The sequence below is a fragment of the Coturnix japonica genome, chromosome 2 (assembly GCF_054131305.1).
Source record: "Coturnix japonica strain WE chromosome 2, WE-NBRP24, whole genome shotgun sequence".
Lineage (NCBI taxonomy): Eukaryota > Metazoa > Chordata > Aves > Galliformes > Phasianidae > Coturnix > Coturnix japonica.
The window spans coordinates 112,460,528-112,480,029 of record NC_140664.1 but is presented as its reverse complement, the minus strand read 5'-3'; the positions used below and the strand labels follow the sequence as shown (position 1 = coordinate 112,480,029).

At 34.8% G+C, this 19,502-nt stretch overlaps 1 protein-coding gene across 13 annotated transcripts in view; it reads left to right on the top strand.

Annotated features, from left to right (window-relative positions):
• HDAC9 (histone deacetylase 9) overlaps positions 1 to 19,502 on the top strand; it is a 445,991-nt gene that overhangs the window by 373,682 nt on the left and 52,807 nt on the right. For all 13 annotated transcript variants that reach the window (XR_014943025.1, XM_015853723.3, XM_085538530.1 and 10 more), the window contains one exon: positions 14,551 to 14,669. Coding sequence is in view for 12 of the 13 variants with exons in the window: in XM_015853723.3 (XP_015709209.2) it covers positions 14,551 to 14,669 (119 nt within the window). In the remaining variant the exon portion in view is untranslated. The remainder of the gene's footprint in view (positions 1 to 14,550; positions 14,670 to 19,502) is intronic.

The window sequence follows — 19,502 nt, the reverse complement described above, 5'->3', positions numbered from 1 at the left end:
AAATTGATTATATTAACATCACAATGAATTTTATTCAGCAGATACAATAGTTTGCAGCAATAAATCATTCACACCTCTGCTAACCTGTATACAGGCAATAACAGTACACTGTGCCTTAGACAACATTCAGAAAATAATGTGCTTAGGTCAGCGAAGGACCGACAGAACTTAAAAATAAATAAAACAAGTTGAATTTTTCTGAAAGTCCCCAGTGTCTATCAGAATGGAGCTTGTAGGTCTCATTCATTTTCCACCTCAGTGAGATAATTGGGAAGTAAATGGTGAAACGGAGCTCTGGTCTAATAGTAATGAGCAAGCAGATGAGAGAAAACAGAGTAGAAAAAGAATGTAGATGAGACATAGGAGGAAAAGATGAGAGAAAACAGATGGAAGCCAAAAAGCCAATGAAGTGTGAGAGACAAGACTATAATGATTTGCTCAAGACATGGTGGAACTAGTCTGGATAGAATAAGAAAAGAAAACCTGTACTCTAAGTCCAACTTCAGAATAAACCAAATCTCTTTTCATCTTGGAATTAAAAACAGTTTCTATTACAGGATATTCTGATAGTATTGGTGACCTTGGATAGAAAGACTGAAATATACGTCAAAACATTTAGATGTTTATACAAGCCAAATTTCACTCCACTAGAGGTCTAATCTTTTGCTTGTACATATTTCCTATAAAATTGTATAGAACCTAAAACTGATCACAGAGATAACATCGACAGAACATATATTTGTATACCAGCATCCTAGATCACCATTTTTTTTTTCCACTTCCCCCTTATCTAATAGTTATTCTTTGATCCCTTAATAATAACTCATTTGTTGCATCTATATAGACAATCAAATTTTTTAGAACTTGAGTGGAATTTTTCTACTTACTGGAGGATAATTTTTGAACTGTTAAAGAGCAGAACTACGTGTACAAGGATTTGGCTTCGCTTGCAGTTAGAAATGAAGCCAAAACTGAAGATTCACTTGTACCCTGTAGCTGATGAAACAACATATGCACTTTTCAAATGCAAGTGATTTTTGTATAGATAGATTGTACATGAATGCTAGTATGTGAATGTTTAGAACTGCAGGAGTTTCCGAACATCTTTAAGCCATTCTTGATCTCTACATGCCAGTAGTTAGCAATCCCGCTAGAAGGAATGCTTCTTAGATTGCAAGCTGAAGAGTACTTCTCCTTTGTTGCTTTAGTCATTGATTTTTTTTTTTTAGATTTATTTTTATTTCCATGACCAGGTCAAAGTTCTCCTTTGGTGATTCAATGAAATTTAAAGAGAATGGAGAAGAGCCAGAGGGAATATGAAAACATCAGTCTTGGCATGATTAGCTTACTTTTCAGTCCTCTTTGCTCTTTGATACTCCTCATCTCTATCATTGCTTTTTTGGTGAAGGAAGCAGTGCAATTAGGTGGTGGGAAAGTTGGCTTGCGTTTCATCAATGCAAGTAAGACTTGTCCAGTCCTCATTCCACAGTCAGAACTCCTCAAAGATAACTGTTTCCTTCCTGCCTGTGGGTTTCCATTTGTACTGACGTTACCAATATTTCTGCTGTCAGGGCACCAATTGTTGCTTAAGATTTGAGTTAAATGTCTCATATTTTTACTAGAACAAAAGAAAAATAAAGAATTTAAGAACTTTTTTTAGAGGCTGTGACAAATTTGAAATTGTATTTGTGCCACTGTGATGTCTTTTTGAAGTAATACTGGATAAATAATTTCAAAAATGCCAATTTTTTTTGAGCACTAAATATTGAAATTACTTCACTGGCAATGTCTGTCAAGTGTATTGAGTTGGTTTAACAATAAAAATTAAATATATATATATATAAAAGACCAGTAAATGAGAAGAAAAAATATGAAATTCTAGAAATATAATTTGATTAATTTTTTATGCATTTTCAAATGTCAGAGGTTATTGAAATTAGAACTGCAAAATCAAGAGCATCTGTATGTATACAGGCTTAGCATTATACTAATTTAGGTTTTTGTTTTTGTTTTTGTTTTTGTTTTTTTGTCTGGAGACTGAACTATTTTGCAAATAAAAATAATATAAAAATTACAGATTACATACCCTTTTTCCTTACCATTTCATGCTGAAGGGCTGGTAATTTCTCCTTATTTAGGTGCCAGGAGTCTTCCAACCTTTCTTGAAGAGGCCACAACTTAAAAATCTATTGGATCACCTCCCATCTATTAGCAATGATAAAAACTTCCTCCTAACCACTGTAATTACACAACTCCTTTTGACAGGTTTGGCAATTTTATGTTGGAAGAGTAATTTTAACATAGAGTAGATGAGAACAGAGTGCCAAATTTCTCAGCTGTTTTAAAATTACTTGGTTTTAAATACAGGCTGGCAACTGAAAGTGAAGAACTCAAACAGCAAGAAAACTAGTTTTTGGAACTGTTGATAATCCAAAGATAACAGCATGAAAAATGCTGCTTTCAAGCTAGTAATGTGTGCATTTTACAGGTTCTGCTGGTAATTTTATATGGGGAATTCAAAATTACAAAAGGGTTTCCTAAATAAATAGTAACTCTTATTTTTTTTCAGTAAGCATGCTAATGCTGATTAAAGTTAAATCCTTAGGAGATAACTGACTATGAAATTCTAATGAGTTCTTAAAAACTTGGAAAATAAATGTTGTGGGTTTTTTTTTCAAATAAATTTGGATTTCAAGAAAAAATCAAATTTTTGGACAAAATGAAAAAATTGGATTATATGATAACTAGATATTGTATTATCCAAACATCAAAGCTGAGAAAAGTTCTATTTTTACTTATTTAATAAGTGTACTTTTGACTTAAATTTGTTACAATGTTTTCTGAAATTTTAATGTTGTTTTCTGATATATCCCATCTAAAAGTTATTATACTACTTTGTCACTCCAAGACATAAGTGCAACAAAATAAAGAAATAAGTAGAAACTCAGAGATGTTTTTGTTACTATTTTCAACATTTTAAATTGAGACAGACGTTGGAAAAAGGAACTAGGTGATTCAATTCATCCTTACATTTTCTTGAAATTATAATCAATCTCAGTTTCCAAGGTAACTGACTACATGAGGATGGACCAGCCAATAATGGGAAACAGCTTTCTGTTTTATTACTGTAACATATGGTAGAAAAAGTCTTTTTTGTTTCATGCTGTTGAGGAGACTATCTAATTTATCACCCCAAATAGAATCCAAAAATGATTAAAAGAGGTGTGAGTAGTTCAGTATTGTAGCAGAAATGCAGAGATGTAAGTTCATGGGGGAAAGGCAAATACAGAAACAGTTGGTGTAAGTGATTGTACTGGCAAATGGATTTGTATTGTATCAGTATGACTCTCTCAGGGTGAGTGGAATTGTCTTTCTGCTGTGAATTGCCTGGCACAAATAAATAAATAAAGGGCTTCTTCCATGTGCACCACTGAAAGAGGTATGATTGATGGAGGACCATGAGGCATACTACATTTCTTTTGCAGATGTCAGATAAAATCTATTAGGAGAAGTGTTGGTTCCCTGAAGTCAAAGAAGCTTAAGTAGAATATTTAATCATATCATGGTGTATCTACATTTCCATGTTTTGTGTCTTGGACTGAGATTTCAAGTGCTTTACTACTCACTATTCTTTCCTTCCAAAAAAGCTGTGAAATATTTATGCAGGATTATTTAATGTATTCCCCTTTTTTCCCTTTCCTTCCAGATGTGCTTAAGAAAGTATTTTTGATTACCAGAATTCATTAATCCTTTTTTTCCTTTTTTAGAACTTTCCCTGAAGCTGGCACTGTATCTCTTAACCGTGAAATCTTATGTTTCAGATATTTAATTAACACATATTCCTTTGCTACTTTCTTGTTTTATTAAGCTACCTATTTATGTAATTGATTCCTTACTATTTAAAGTTATTTTCCATATGAAAAATTCCATTTGAATTTCAGTATAAATAACTATTTCTTTTTCAATTTACTGAAATACGAATCAGTATTCCCTTTGTCCTCATCATGCCATTCTTGGCTTCATATTTTCCTAAGTCTTAGTTCCCTTCTTTCTTTAACTTCACTCTTTACATTTTTGGTGTGACTTTTGAAGGAGAGTATTTCATATTTTAAAATGCCAGCCTACCTGTCAGTACTCCCTTGACAGGGACTGGTTTTGTGAGTTAATATTTTCTAATCGCATTCAGTTCAGTTAATATTTCAGCATGGACATCTACTTTTCTCTGTCTTTGGAGTCTGCCATTTTTCATTTATTTTGTTGAGCTAAAAGTTTGTAAGTGAAGAAAGGAGATGATAGATAGAATAATATAGGGCAGGACAGCACTCATCCAAACTGCCCAGAGCCAACAGTAGATCACATTTCTAACAAAACAGTAGCTGAAACTTCACCAGTAAAAGCAGTAGTTTCTGACACTGTGTGGTACGTAAGAATTACTTCTTTAGTTGCAGCATGTCACCTTTTCCCACCAATAACTTCTTTCAATTTTGTGTGTGTGTTTGGGAGAGAAGTTTTGAGGGAAAATAAATAGAAATGTTCTCTTCTTATTTGCCTCACATTACCTGTAAATATTTCCTCTAAATATCTTAAAATGCTGTCGGTATGAGATCGATTAACTGTTATTCATCTTAGGTAAAGTGAGAAGACTTGATGCTTCTGTGTCATATAAAGCCTTGGTATATAAATGGTGATGTAGTTTTAACTATTGGAATGAAGTCCAGCTGGTCTGTTTAAATAAAGACTGGAGTAAGGGGGTGGGCTAACATGGTCCTAATCTCCATTGTCAAATGTCCTGCAAGCTGAGCCAAATAGATTAGTAGTTATCAATATGGAAATGCTGGATGCTATTGCTGCCTGTTACATTACTGTCTTTCTGCTTTAGTCCAGAGTCACTTCCTAATTTGGTTTGGGCATATGAAAATGTCCATCTGTTTCTTTTCTACCAGTGTCTGTTGTTCATCAGGAAAAAACAAGAGGAAGTGACATGTCTGTGTACATTTGAAAGAATACCACTGACAAGCTAAAAAATCAGACTAGTCATATGAGCTATTATCTGAATATTATTAATTCAATGATGACAATGTAATATGTAATAATAGTGGCTGTCCAGAAAATATTGAAATTTCTATGTAAATCACACACAGAGAAAATAACATTAGAAGTACCAATGAATATGCAGAATACAGGATGATGCAAGAACACACATGAAAGAGAGAATATATAGAGATCTCTGAGTAAACATGAATTCAACATCACGTGTTTTGTATCCACAACTATGCTGATGAATACAGCATGCAAAAAGATTATGCTTTGACAAATGGCTTTGATCTTGATGAGTAACTTGATTTCTAGAAGATGTTTGTTATCTTTGCATTTAAAAGGAGAGAACACTTTAACACTTCTGGGCAAACTGCACTTTCCAGAAATGTAGAAAATGTTGTGGTAAGAGTATTTCTTCCAAGGGATATGTGTCTTTTATCCACTTGCATTACTGATCCCATGAAAAAAGAAAATATGTCATTCCTTTACTATATGTCTCCAGGCATGCTGTGTAAGATTTATCCCAATGTTTCTCCCCACATCTCCCTTTTACAAGAGTTAAAAACTACCTTAAATTTCTCTGCTGTGACAGTGATGCCATATAGTGCATTGTTAACACTGCAAAGTGATCTGTAGTGGGATCAATAGTGGGAAAATCCAGGTAGATTTTCATTATTTGTGCCAGTTGTCAGATGATATGCCATACACTCAAACTGGAAAACCTTTCTGACAATTTTTGGTAAATGAGAAGTACTGATTTTAGACCTATAGAAAAAGTGAGTACTTTAGGAGCTCTCTTCTCAAATTCATGAAGACTCTTCATGATTTCTAATTTATTTAGAACACTGTATTTTCTTCATTTTCCCCACTTTCCTATGGAGTGTGAGTAAAATAGAATTTACAAGATCCTCTTTTGCTGTTTTTAGATGGCTAAAGAATTTGGATTTGTTATCTGCTCTAAAAAGATACTGAAAAATATGCTCTACTTAATAAGTTTTTTTGGAAACATTGAAAATTGCTGAGAGGACACGATGCTATCAATTAGTTTGTGAACTCTATAAATACAACAAACTGTGGCAGGTTTTTACCTCTGAATGTAGCTATTTCAGGTATTTTAATGCTTTTGTCTTCTTTGGAAGGATCTTGCTAAGTAATAAGGTTTACTGGGAGCACTGAAATATCTTAGTAGTATTATTTTGTTGAAGTTTAAGGCTGACTCCACTGATTTTCAAAATGCTGTTGAAAGAAGTGACTTATCAGAAAGGCGAAAACAATTTTTTTTTTAAGTAAAGTACCCTTTAATACTGTAACATTCTCAGTCTTGATAGAAATGTACTGTTTTCTAAGCTTAGTGCAAGAGCCATCCTAATTTTAGAACAATGAACTAAAAATATCCTCACCTGGGATCATTAACCTCATTGCAGAAAAATACTTCTGAAGATCAACTTTCTTTTCCACAGAATGAAGTCAAAACAATAGGACACTAAATTGTCTCTTCTGATAGGAACCTGTTACATCATGAAAGCTAAACACTACCTTAAATATTTTCTGAAAGTAAGATTTGACAGTATATAGACATATGTGTCATGGTTTTAACAATACGTTATTATCATTTCCCTTATCTGTTAGAATGGCTTTAATAGAGAAGTTATTGAATTTATGTGATGGGATTCCATAGTTGCTGGATTTTACTTTCTCATCTTTGGAGATATTATTCAAGTCATGATACGTTGTATATTGAAGCTTTGTTTTTGTAAATGAAGTCTGTATTGTTCTTTTCTCACACATGATCTTCAGTTGCATAGATCTTCAAAGCTATATAAGTATTTTATCCACCAGCTAGAACACAGTAAATATGTTTGATTTATGTTGCACAAGATGGCATTCGAGCAAGTAGTGTTATCTGAGATCTAAAAAAGAAATAAAAGGTAAAAAGATAGTAAACTTTTTCACCATTTTGAAAATACTTCCACTAATAAGACTCTAAATGCAGATTTTTGTACTTAGTCACTTTTCTGAGTAAAAATGTTCCATAAAGAGATATTCTGCATGTGCTGTCTTGGCCTGCAAGCCCATATAACATTTTATATTTGCATACTAGACAGCTGGAAGAATTTGATCCTTCCAAAGAAACCTCTCCTTTCAACATATAATAATTTAGGGAGACTTAAACCCACAGGGTTTGAGCAAACTTTCCTCAATTTAGCCACTCATTTTACCTAACACCTCTAAAGTTTGGATTTTACTCTGTTATCAATGTGAATATGAATGTACATTTTGCATCTGTGTATGTGCATTCACCCGTTTCTCTAGAAGATGAATAATTTTGTTTGGCAACACTATTAAGTGAATTCCCCAAAACATGAAGTAGTATTTTGTTCGTGCTTTTCTTGTTGGTTACTTTTTCTTATCTGGATTCATTTTGTATTGGTTCAAAGACACTGACTTTAGTATACTGTAGATCAAACATGGAAAGCCATTATTATTGCACCAAAACCCCCTTTCTAAGTAAAAAAAAAAACAAATTAAATTAAAAAAGAACTATCAGCAGACTAAAGTGTTGCAATTACTGTTGTAATAAAATTTAGAAGAATTTAGAATAATTTTGATTGATTGATTGATTGATTGATTGATTGTGTATCTCACAAATAATAATCTTACTCTCTGGCAATATCTTCAGTAACCAAAAATAAACAAATTCACTGGTGTTTCTGAAACTTTCCATTCATTCAGTCTCATTTAGATACTCCTAAAATTCTATCATTTGAAATTTCTAAAATGAGGGCATTCCTGGAAGACCTTGACCCTTTAAATACTTTAGCATGTGATTAAACACAATGCACAAATCCCCATGTAATGAACATGGATTGCATTAGTCCATGTTTTGTATTGATGTGGTTTCTTTAGCCCCTTGACAAATAAAAGAAAAAGATATTTTGCATCTCCAGAAAGCAAATAAAGTAACTATAAATAGTGCTAAGGACAAGAACAATGACTGTGCTTATAAAAGGTAGTGAAGGAATAAAATAGTAAAAAGATATAAAAAGAAAACCTATAAGGATAAAATAAAAGATATAGAAGTCTATAAAGATACAAAATATATAAAAGTTGAAACTAATAAGGATAGTATCTGCAGAAGTTAGATATGGGGCTAAGACCAGAACAAAACTGGTAATCAGATAGCAGCAAGAAAGGAGTTTGGGGGGGCAAGTTTTCAGGTATGGCCCCAGTGAACTTGGGCTGACAGCAGGACAGGCATAAAGAAATGTTACAAAGTTCAGCCAAAATTTTAGGGAGGCACACTAGTATAAATTCAGTATTACAGATGGCGGAAAGAATCTCCAATAGTTGTACAGAAACATTGTGTAGCTTTCTGTGAGGACAGCCATTTCTTGATATTGTGTTACATTAAAACATATGTGCAAACAACACATAAAAATAATAGATACCATAAGTTCCACATAACCTATCAGGGCAATCTTTTAAATTCTTTCTGATCGACTCAGAGTGCATTCAACTCAATACTTAAATCTGTGTAATTTTAAGGTAAGACAATGTAGTGACTGTTTTGAAAAATATTTTATTTGCATGATAAGAAACCAAGATACTTCACATAGGTCACTATATTTTTATTTTTTTTTTCAGTCAAAAAAAAACTTGGTCTCCATTTGGTGGCAAAATATCCACTCTAAAAGCATTTCTTGCATAATATAGATCAAGTATAGGTTGATTCATTAGTGCTTTCATAGAATTTTCCAGTAGATAAAGTAGTAGACTTAGAGAGTTCTTCATTTTCTTTCTAAGTTTTCCCAAGGACTGCTAAGTAATTAATTCAAGTCTTTTACCAGCTCTTAGTTCTAGCTGACCCACTTGGGAAGAGAGCACAAGAAATGCTTGCTGTAAAGGACTGTGCAATCAGAAACAACCACGCTGATTTATATTGGCTAAAGTTTGGGGCCATTCTATTTATTAATGTTCTGAAAGTACTCTGAGATAACTGGATGAAAACACTGATGGATTTTAGGGAAAGAAAAATAATTTACTAAGCAATTCTAATGTGCAGTTTTAGAATATTGTGGGTTTTCTTTCTCAGTTATATAAATTGCTGTCCTGGACTGGTTTTCTTGCTCGTTTCCTTTTTAAATTACCAACACAGCAAAAGAATTGTATCTATTTGCATCAACTTAACTTTCTTTGGAGATTTCCAGCTCTTTGCAGTGGTACTTCAAAACTCATTTTTGGGCTGGGTACTTTCCTGCAGTCTCTTCTGGGAGAACAAATGTTTGAGAGCATCTTAACCATGTGCTGTAAATGTACAAAAATAGAATGGAAGGATAAAAGGAGCAAGATCAAGTAAACAGAGTCCCTTGGTAAAATCTCTTTAATGTCTTGCATCTGATGTTCATATTGGTGGGGAGGGGAGGGTCACATGCTTGATGTTTTCTCTGAGACTACACCCAACTGGAAACCATCCCTTGGCTTCTCTGCAGACAGCAGCATACCCAAATGGAACGTATTAATTCTTTGGGGAAATCTCTTTAGTAGGATAAAAAGGAATCTTTTCAGTTTCTCAGGCATATTCTCTGTTGCCTGGCCCACCAGGCTTAAAAGACCTGCACTACCTGGAGCTTGACACAGTTTCTTTGTATCGGCAAGGTTTAGAATGGATAAATAACTCCTGTGGTGCAGCTGCTCAGGCTTTGCAGATTTGACATATATATTAATGAATATGTGACAGAATATAAAGAAACAGTCAGCTAAGCAAGATGCCCCTGTAACTCTGCTGTCATCATTAGGTGAATTCAGTATACCAAATATTTATGCTTCTATATGATTCAGGATCACAGAAAATAAATATCTCTTTTATATGTTTTATTTTCTTTGGAGAAGGGAGTAGAGGAGAGTGTGAGTCATAGTGGAAGAAAAAAAAGATCACTTATTTTCTGACAAAAACTACTCACTTTGTTGGAGGAGGATCCTAGCATTAACTTCTGTTTGCTGATAAGCCCTGTAGCCTGGCTGCTTCTAGCAAGAAGCTGACAGCCTGCCACTCCCCAGTCTGTACCTGTCTGGTGACCTATGGCCAGAAGCCAAATCATATTTCTTGCTTCTGCTCTTGGTAAGATAATAACTGTTTCTACCTAGGTCTGAGTGCAGGATAGCTATGTACCCTTGGAAAGGATTTCTGATGAGCGAGTTTTGACCCTTCACACCATAACAAATCCTGCCAGCTGCAGTCTGACTTCTGAGCATAGGGCTGGTCTGAGGAATTTGGCGAGGTTAATATTAATATCCATTAGTGTATGAACAATACTAGTTCTATGACTTTTTGTTTTTATATATTTGTTTGTTTGTTTGTTTGGTGTTTGGTTTTTTTTTCCTTAAGGAACTGTTTTGTTGTAGTTTTTATTATCTAATTCAGACAATTCTCTTCTTAAGCAATTCAAAGTATAAATGCTATGATTACTGAGCTCCTGAGAAGGCAGTTGATGCATGATAAAAGGTTCGAGCATTTTGCTATGCCTTCTGAAGTGTACAGGAGATTGAAAAGGAGCAAGATATAGTCTCATAATTCTCTACTGCCAAGAGGCAGAGAAGTGTCAGGAGCTGTCCTGTCTGTTTAATCCTATTCACTCTTCTGAGGTAGAAGTCTTTATGTTGCTTTTGGTTTAAGGGATGCAGTCCACTGTTTTGTGTAGACTCTTTTTTTTGCAGTTGTTACTCTCAAAACGATTTTCCAAGGACAGCTATTCAGGAGTAATAAAGGGGCAGAAGGCTGAGAGCTAGCAAATGCCAAAGGATTTTACCTCTGTCTTTGTGAAATTTAGTCCATATTTAAATATTTATGCATTTAATTTGTGATTCCTTATGACACTTCATAGGATAGGAAAATATCTGTCACATTTGTGCAAGAATTTACATATGCCTTAAAGGAGTATTAGCCAAAATTTAGAGAGGTCCTACCTACACAAATTCCAAAACAAAATGCTATGATGTCTTTCAAACATTGCTCTTCTCTTTTCTAGGCAGAGATCTCACAGTAATTATTCCAAAGAGGAAGAATCCTGAATGCCTGCCAGCCAGTGTAGAGGAAGACTTGAATAAAAATTCAGGGACTGCATGTCTCTCTGATTCTCTCTGCAGCTGAGAGACTTAGTGCTGTCATCTTTTTGAAAGATCAAATAACAGTCTTGTTTGTGTGACAAGGGTCACAAACATCCTGGGATGTTTTTGTTGAAGAGTCAAACTTGTTACCCAAGCTTGAAAAAGTTTATGTTTTCAATACCATCTTTCTAAGAAAAAGTGCTTAGATTTTCTGCTCAGTATTAAATCAAGAAAAATGTATAAGCTGGATAGGCTCTGGCATTCCAGATCCCTCAATGTTATGCAGAATAGAAGAGAGATAAGTGACAAGACAAGTCTTGTGAGGCACAAAGATGAGATGAACAGTTAGACTAGATGATCTTGGAGATCTATGATTCTCTTCTAGTATGTAATTTGCAGAAAGGCAGTAGTAAATTTTTGTCATATTTGTAATAGTATTATAGCAAAAGTAGGGTGCCATTTTTTCTGGTGAAATTAAGCATACACTTCTGTGTACATTTTAAAAATATTTTATTTCTTTATTGTACAAAAAATCCCCTCAGGTCATGTTTTGTTACATAAATTGAAGTAATACTGAAAGGAGTAACATAACAAATAATTATACAGGCTACCTCTCATTATTTTCCTTAAATCCTTCTCCTTTCTTTCACTGAGATCCCTGTATTTCCTTTCTGTGTGGATTTGTGCTACTGCATTGATATGCTACTGTTTACTACCGTTAAATATGTTGTTAATAACTATGATAATAGCCCGGTGCTTTGTGCTGAAAGACTTTGCTTTCATTAATTAACAATTCTGCTAATGTTACCCAGTATCCCTTGCATTTTCCTTGTCACACACATCTATTTGACAAAAAATTATCTGTCTTGACAGGAAACACTCACTAAAATATTTTTGTTGCTTACAAAAATGAAATGAAGGTTTGCTTTGTTTAGCCCAAGTTATTAAAAAAATATGCTGACATATTCATGCTTCATATCAGGACCTTAAAAGTGGTAGATGTGTTGCAGGTTTTCCCAATGTTTCAAGTGACTCAGCTCTCCAAACTTTCATTCTTCTTTAGCTTGGTTAGTGCCCTGTTACTTGAGTTTCCAGAGATGCTTTTGGCTCTGAATATGCTTCATCCTCAGACACCAATGAGCATCATCTGTGCTGTACCCATGGTGCTGCCATTTTATTTGACATGGAGAAGAAAAAACAGGTCCTGACTTGAATCTGATGAAATGCGAATGAAGAGGAGGAGGGCAAAAGATGAAATGGCTGCAGATAGGGAGGCTCTCCACAGGATCCCTCATTCTTTCACTGCATAAAATATATGGTGCTATGGGGACAGATCAAGTTTGCATATCAGACACAGACCTCATCAGTAATCAGGATTTGTGCCACGTGTGTTGCAGATTTGGGGAAGTATGGGAAGTATGTGCTGCTTCAGACATTGAATGTATAATTAGAGTATCAGAAGGTATGTACACAAGAAAGATAAGATGTGGTTACATAGGAGATTGTTTTCCTTATGTTGCTCTCTAACTATGGGGAGTTTGACCTGCAGAAATGTTTGGTCATGTAGTGTCTAATGTAATATACTCTTCATGTTACATATGAATAGGGAATAAAAGACCCATAAGAGGTATAATCTGACCTCCTGCCTCAAGGCCGTATCAGTCTGAACCCACAGGAAGCATAAGAGATATTACTTTTACCTGATATTGAAAATTTCAGAGATATCAGTTTAAATCTTAAACAGTCTATTGAAAATATTGTCTGCCCTTGCTATTTGAAAGCTCATTCCAGTGTCTGAACTACAGCTTTCCTGCTATAATATCTTCATATCCCATCATATCCCACCCACGCTGGAAATGCAGAGCAAGTTCTTTCTTACCTCTTGCAGCAAGTCTGTATGTATTCATGGACTTCTTTTTCATTCAGGTTACACTTCTTAGAATTTTTTTCTTTACTGTTATTCTTTCAGGTTGGTCTGAGACCTTGGAGTGCAACGCCTGTTGCCAGAACCCATACTTCAGCACAGACCTACTAATGTGTAACATGTTCTGTCATTTTGCACATGAACATTAGTAGGTCTTGGGCTCATTGAAATCACCAGGGAAATGAAACAGCCTGACATTTATTTTCCAATACAAAACAATTCATTGAATTGCTGTATGACCTGGTAACAGATTTTATTTATTCTGAATTCTCCTTTACGTTGACTAACAAATAAAAGTAGCACTTTCCTAATATTAAAAATAACTTTGAGGAAATCAGAACAGGAAAAAAAAATCATAAACTATGGATCAACAACTGAACTGAAAACAAACAAAACTACTAATATGCTTCTTTCACAGTAAACCTTTTCAGCAAAACAGCATTAACTTTGGCCTACGTATTTTGAATAAATAAATATTATCTTAACTAATATACATAATATGACACATGCTCAAAATTCATCTGCAGATTTTGAACTGTATGTAGTGATTGGGATTTTCTTGGCTTAATACATTTCAAATAGAGAAGTCATTATTTTTCTTTTCTGAATTAAAAGACATTCAAGTCTCAAAGTCTGTCACAGTAGGTGCAAAAGCTGCCCTTTTGCCTTCCCATCAGAACGTCAACATGAAAAAAGGCATTTCCAAAAGCAGAATGCAAGGTTTTATCTTCTCAGCAATGCTTCAGTGCTTTGGATTTGGAGGAAAGCTGAGGCAAATCCCTCCTGAAGTTTGTCAAGGAAGGGGTTAAAAAAAGTGGAATCTTTGTGACTGAGAGGGGCTGAATTATCTTCCCGACACCAGCAGGGGTTGCTGTCACTGGTTTGTGGTTGTCACATTCCTGTTATGCTTGACCTTGGAAAGACTTGACAACATAATCTGGATTTGATTAAGGGAATTTCATGTTTTTCCTTTGCTAGAGTCACCCCCCACCTCGACAAACATTTAAAAATGTTAAGGGAAAAAAAAAAAAAAAGAAAGAAAGAAAAAAAGGGGGGGGGTTGGGAAAATTTTCCCAAAAGAAATTTATAGTTCAAATTTACACCAAGTTCTCACTAACTGGAGCAGTCCGGGTTTCCACTCAGGCTTTGAGCACTCTCTGTAAACCATTAGTCACTTCCCTAGAAGAGGCAGCTTTTTATAGGCAGCAGGATAAAACAAGCACAGATGTGTGTGTAATGTTAGAGTCTTTCACATGTACCTGCCTTTTTTCTTCCACCCTGAATTGTAGAAGAGAAAAAAGAACCAAATGATATGAAGCGTCAGACTTTGTTTGGAGGACAGCTATGATGGGCTTAACTAAAAGAGAATACGTGTTTGATGTACAAAATCTTGTTATGTTCTGGATTCTTGAGACTGTGGCAATGTCTAGCATAGAGATGGAAGTTCTTTTAATTTTTAACCAGTTGTTCTTTCCTCTCTACAGGACTGTGATCATGCCAGCTGCCAATGAGTTTGATCCAGAGATTGTCCTGGTATCAGCAGGATTCGATGCCGTGGAAGGCCACGACCCTCCACTGGGCGGCTATAAAGTCACAGCCAAATGTAGGTATAATCTCAGGTCGCGCTTTTTTGAGTTGGTACTGTTTCTGAATAGAATCTTTAATTGAAGTCAAGGTTACATCCGTATGTCTGTTCTGTGAAATGACAAAGATGCAGTGGAGAGCAAGGACTCAGTTCATCAGTGCTCAGCAATACTGTGGCAGTGCAGGACCTCACCCAGCTCACCGATGAGACAGAAATGAACATATTAGCATTCCTGGCTTGTTCCTTTCTGTTCCTTTTGGCATTTCTGTCTCAGCTTTCTGAAGTATTACATTTCTGGCATTCAAATAACATTTTAGAGGTTTCATGCTTTTCAATAGGCCCCATTTTCCAAATGCTTGAGTAAGTTATTTCTCTTTAAACGTATATTGGAGATTTTAAGCATTGGAGGCCTAGGTCCAATCTCATATTGCTGTTTTGTTATTGTAATCTCTTCAGCTTGATGGCACTAATCCTGAATTACATCAGTGCTCGTGAAGGCCAAATTTTTCTAAAAGACTGCTCTGTTGGGTCTCAATATTTGGATGTCCATTTCATACCTCAAAAAGTGTGTTTGAGGCAAGGTTTTAATACAGGCCTCTCTGACATGTCTCATATGTAGCTCTCCAAAGTCACAAGCTCTACTGAATACCATGGCCAAGATGGTCTGAACCTGAGACACTGAGCATGGCTGGATAATGTAAAAATGCTTGTACATTAATGTGCAGTATATCATTTCTTTGTAGACATCAGCTCCCATGGAGCAACACAAAATGGTTTTCTAATTCAGTACTGTGAATAATTTTCTTTACCATATTTCGAGATGTACCATATTAACATATAATTAGTCATTAAATATTGATCCGTGTTGCTAATCACAAACACTTTGGGAAAAGTCTGGAGTAATCAATAAGAACTAATGTCATTTAGCATGCTACACAAATGGGCTTCAGCTCAGAGGGGTTTTGTCCTTCTGACCTCTCCCTTTTGTTCTGAGCATGTTGAATGAAGTTGGTATTTATTTCATGAGGACCAGGGAAGAAACACATACTTTTTTTGCTTGCATTTAAACCATGCAACACATAGTTTTTTCTGAATGTCATGCACAGCAAGTAGATGAAGAGCAAGGCTGTCTGTTTGTAGTGGTACCCGTGGAAAGTGAGTATGTGCAAAGAGCGGTTCCAGAGCCCCCTGCACATGCCCACATAAGTGCTAGTTTTCAGCTGGGTTGGAAAGGGAATGCCCCTTTGACTGAAAGTAAGATGTACAGAGATTCTGAACAGTTTTTAATCTTAATGCAGTGCCCGCATTCAAGAAAAAAGAAATATAATATCGTCTTTGGGTAGAATGCATGTTTGAGCGTCATTTATCTGTGTATTACAATTTTTATTAAAATGTATATGAAAAGATTGTTAAAAGGTTTACCCTTTTTAAAAAGTGGGTAAACTTTTTTTTTCTTCTTTATTTGCTTTTTATTTTCTGAACTATAATGCATTATCAGAAGAAAAATTTCATGAGCATTGGATAGTTATTTGGATTTAGCCCCTGAGATGGCATGTTAAATATCCTTTGAGTTTCCATGATGCTCCAGCAGGATACTCTGGCATATATTATTCCTGCAGATGGGATGTTCTGACAGCAGTTTCAGCAACTTTTATATAAATTGAAATAACATTCATATTATCTTCTTAGAAAGTGTTGGATGTTTGATTTGATGCTAATTTCAATTTGTTCGTGAATTAATTAACTCTTCACAACATTTTAGAAACTAAGTCACAATACATCTTTAATATGGTATGCATCCGTAAGTTGAACATGTCTGTAAGTAAAAAAAAAATAAAAAAAAATAAAAAAATAGGTGATTTACAGTAGGTGGCTCTTTTTTAAATTAAGGGAAACGCCAAGAGAGACTCAGATAATGATCATACACCTGAGAGATGAATAAAACCTTTTGTACAGAGCCAAAGGAATTTATTATTTCCCCAAAACAAAATTCTTTGCATTCCATCATACCTTTGTAAAACATAGTATACTATATGTGGTATGTAGAAAGATGAACAGTTTATTTTAAAAAAGATCATTTAAATTCTGAAGAGAAACATTCATATTAAAAGTTACAAATAGGTATTCATGCAAATTTTTTAATATTATTTGTTTGTAAAAATTGAAAATTGTGCCAAAGCAAGTAAATGTAAAGATTCATCTGAAAATATTATTTCTTTGTAAATCATAGAATCCTTAGAGATGGAAGGGACCTCTGAGGGCCATCTAGACCAACTCCCAGCATTTAGTCATTCAATCTTCACTATTTTCCATGCACTTAATACCTTGTATTTTCTGATTCTTGGTTACTCAATACAAATTTTACACATGAAAAATAGGAACAGACTGACATCAAATCTGCTACTTTGCCCTGTTAAAGACAGCTAGAGAGACACTGGATTCTTGATAGAAATTATGTTCTGTCTTCAGTGCACAGTCAAAAAATTAAAAAGTATTTACCAATCAGCATTTCCAAGTAACAAAGTAAAAGCCAGAGGATGAAAATAATAGATGAGACCAACCACAGCCTTGGAGTAGCTGTACAGCAGGCCACTGCATAAATAAAAATTTGGTCTATTTAATGTATACAGTTTGAAATGCCTAAACTATAAACTGTTCTAAGCTGATATTTTATTTTTTTTCCTGTACTGATGTACAATCCGATTTACCCAGCAGCTACCATTTCTGACTATTAAATAGGTACATCAGCAACAAATAAATATTTTTGCATCTGATTTTAATGACTGGATCTGATGGGCAAGTTAAGATTTCTCACAGCGTGATGACCTCCAGCTCCTCTGGTAGATAATAGCATGGAAAAAAAGCCAACTGAAATCAATAATAATAGCAGAGATAGAAAGTGATTCACTTACTTAATTTATCTCCAGTCCCATTAAGTAACTAAATCACTAAAGGTTTTTTTGTTGTTGTTTGTTTGGGTTTTTGTGGGTGTTTTTTTGTTTGTTTGTTTTTGTTTTGTTTTGTTTTTTGTGTGTTTTTTTCTCCACTGGGGAAAAGAAAATGTTTAAAAGATATCAAAATTGGGGGTTGAATCTTTCCATCCTTTTTACACTTTTTAAATTACTTCCCACAAGTAAATGTTTTTCTCCAGCTGCCTTTGCAGTCCTTCTTTGTTGTTTTTCTGAGGGAAATGGTTTTCACTAAACTAATTTAAATAGTACTTACCTCTCTGCTGCTGTGTGGAAGTGAGAATAAGGATAAACTAATACACTTATTTCAACCCCAACCTTGAGGATTTCACATACACATTTTCTTTCAGTTGCTTCTTTTTAACCCTGGTCCATTTCAGAGTCAGTATTACACATACGAAACATGAAACATACACTTGATCAATGTGCATAAATGTAGTGATAGATTTTATAATCTGTTAAGAAAAACGGCTTCAAAGACTTAACATGTGGCATAGTGTGCAACTTTCTGGTGCCAGGAAACTTTTAAGTCTTTGGTATAAGTTACATTTCTAATATCTCAGTAAGAAAAAACTAGCTGCATAAAGAATGGCTTTTGTTAGATCACTTAGATTAGCTGGAAATGGTATATTCCTTATTTCCTTGGCCCTGAAGAAGGTCTTCCCCAAAAAGGGGTCAGTGTCTAAAAAGGAGTTTCTTTCTTTTTCCAAATAAACTCTTTTTTTTTTTTTTTTAATGATGAAAATATTATCCTTGGTACCAAAATGCCTGCCCATGTCCTTAAGGCTACCACAGATGCACAAAGTCTAATGCTGGGAAGCAAAGCAAAGTAGGTGAGGCACATGGCTGGTCCTGCTGACCCAAGGTCTTGCACAGTGATAGGAGACAACTTCTGCTCAGGAGCTGCTCTAACTTGTGATAGGCTTGGATTACGTTGCCAAGGATATTCAAGCCACTTACCTCAGATTTTGCTTTCTGTGACCCTGTCTTATGACTCAAGCTCAACTTAATTAACTGAAACAAAGGGGAAAAGTGTTTTATTGCCAAGTGCAATTTTGGTGCCACAGCTGCCTCCATGTTTCTTGGTTACTCTGGTTCCCTGAGCTCCATTGTGCAGATGTGTACAGCAGCAGAGCTCTCTTCCTCACAGCTCTCATATACAGAGTAACTACTGATGTCATTGAGATCCCTTTGTTTGGACCAGGGACTGTAAATGTGCTTTAATTTCACTGTAAAGTATAGCCAACAAAGAGGAAACCTTTCCTTAGTTCCTGACTGATCTAATATTTCTTTTTTATTACTGGAATTGAGTTATATTTTTAATAAAATAATAGATAAAATATCAACACAATATGTTACATACTGTAAAAATTTAGCTGCATAAAATCCTCTTTTTGTACTGGAGTAGTAAAAATTGTACTGACAGTAAAATATAAGAAAAATTATGGGCAAAGAAACAAAGGGGATAAAGTGGTTTTGTACTTACAATAGTAAGGAGATGCTTGAAGAATATGAATTTGCTATTCCATCTTGTCCTACTGAATCTTTGGAGGAAGTACTGAAGATAGGAATTATGTGCTCTGTGTTTTATTTTATAATTACTTTTTACAACCTCTGATAAAATGCACTGTATTGTCATGCATTTGAATTCTGCGAGGTGTATGTGTCTGAAAAAGAGCTTCCAGGTTTGATCATAAATTTGGAAGTAGTTAGATTCTGTAAGAGCACTGCTTTTAAATTTAGCCCTGATGACTGTCGAGGTTTTCCCTGTAACGTTATCCTGAGGTAAAGTACTTTCTCTTCGTTTTATAAAGCAGCCCTAAGAATAATGTCTGCATTAAAGTCCCTGCTATCACTTTACTGATCAAGTAAATATTCTACC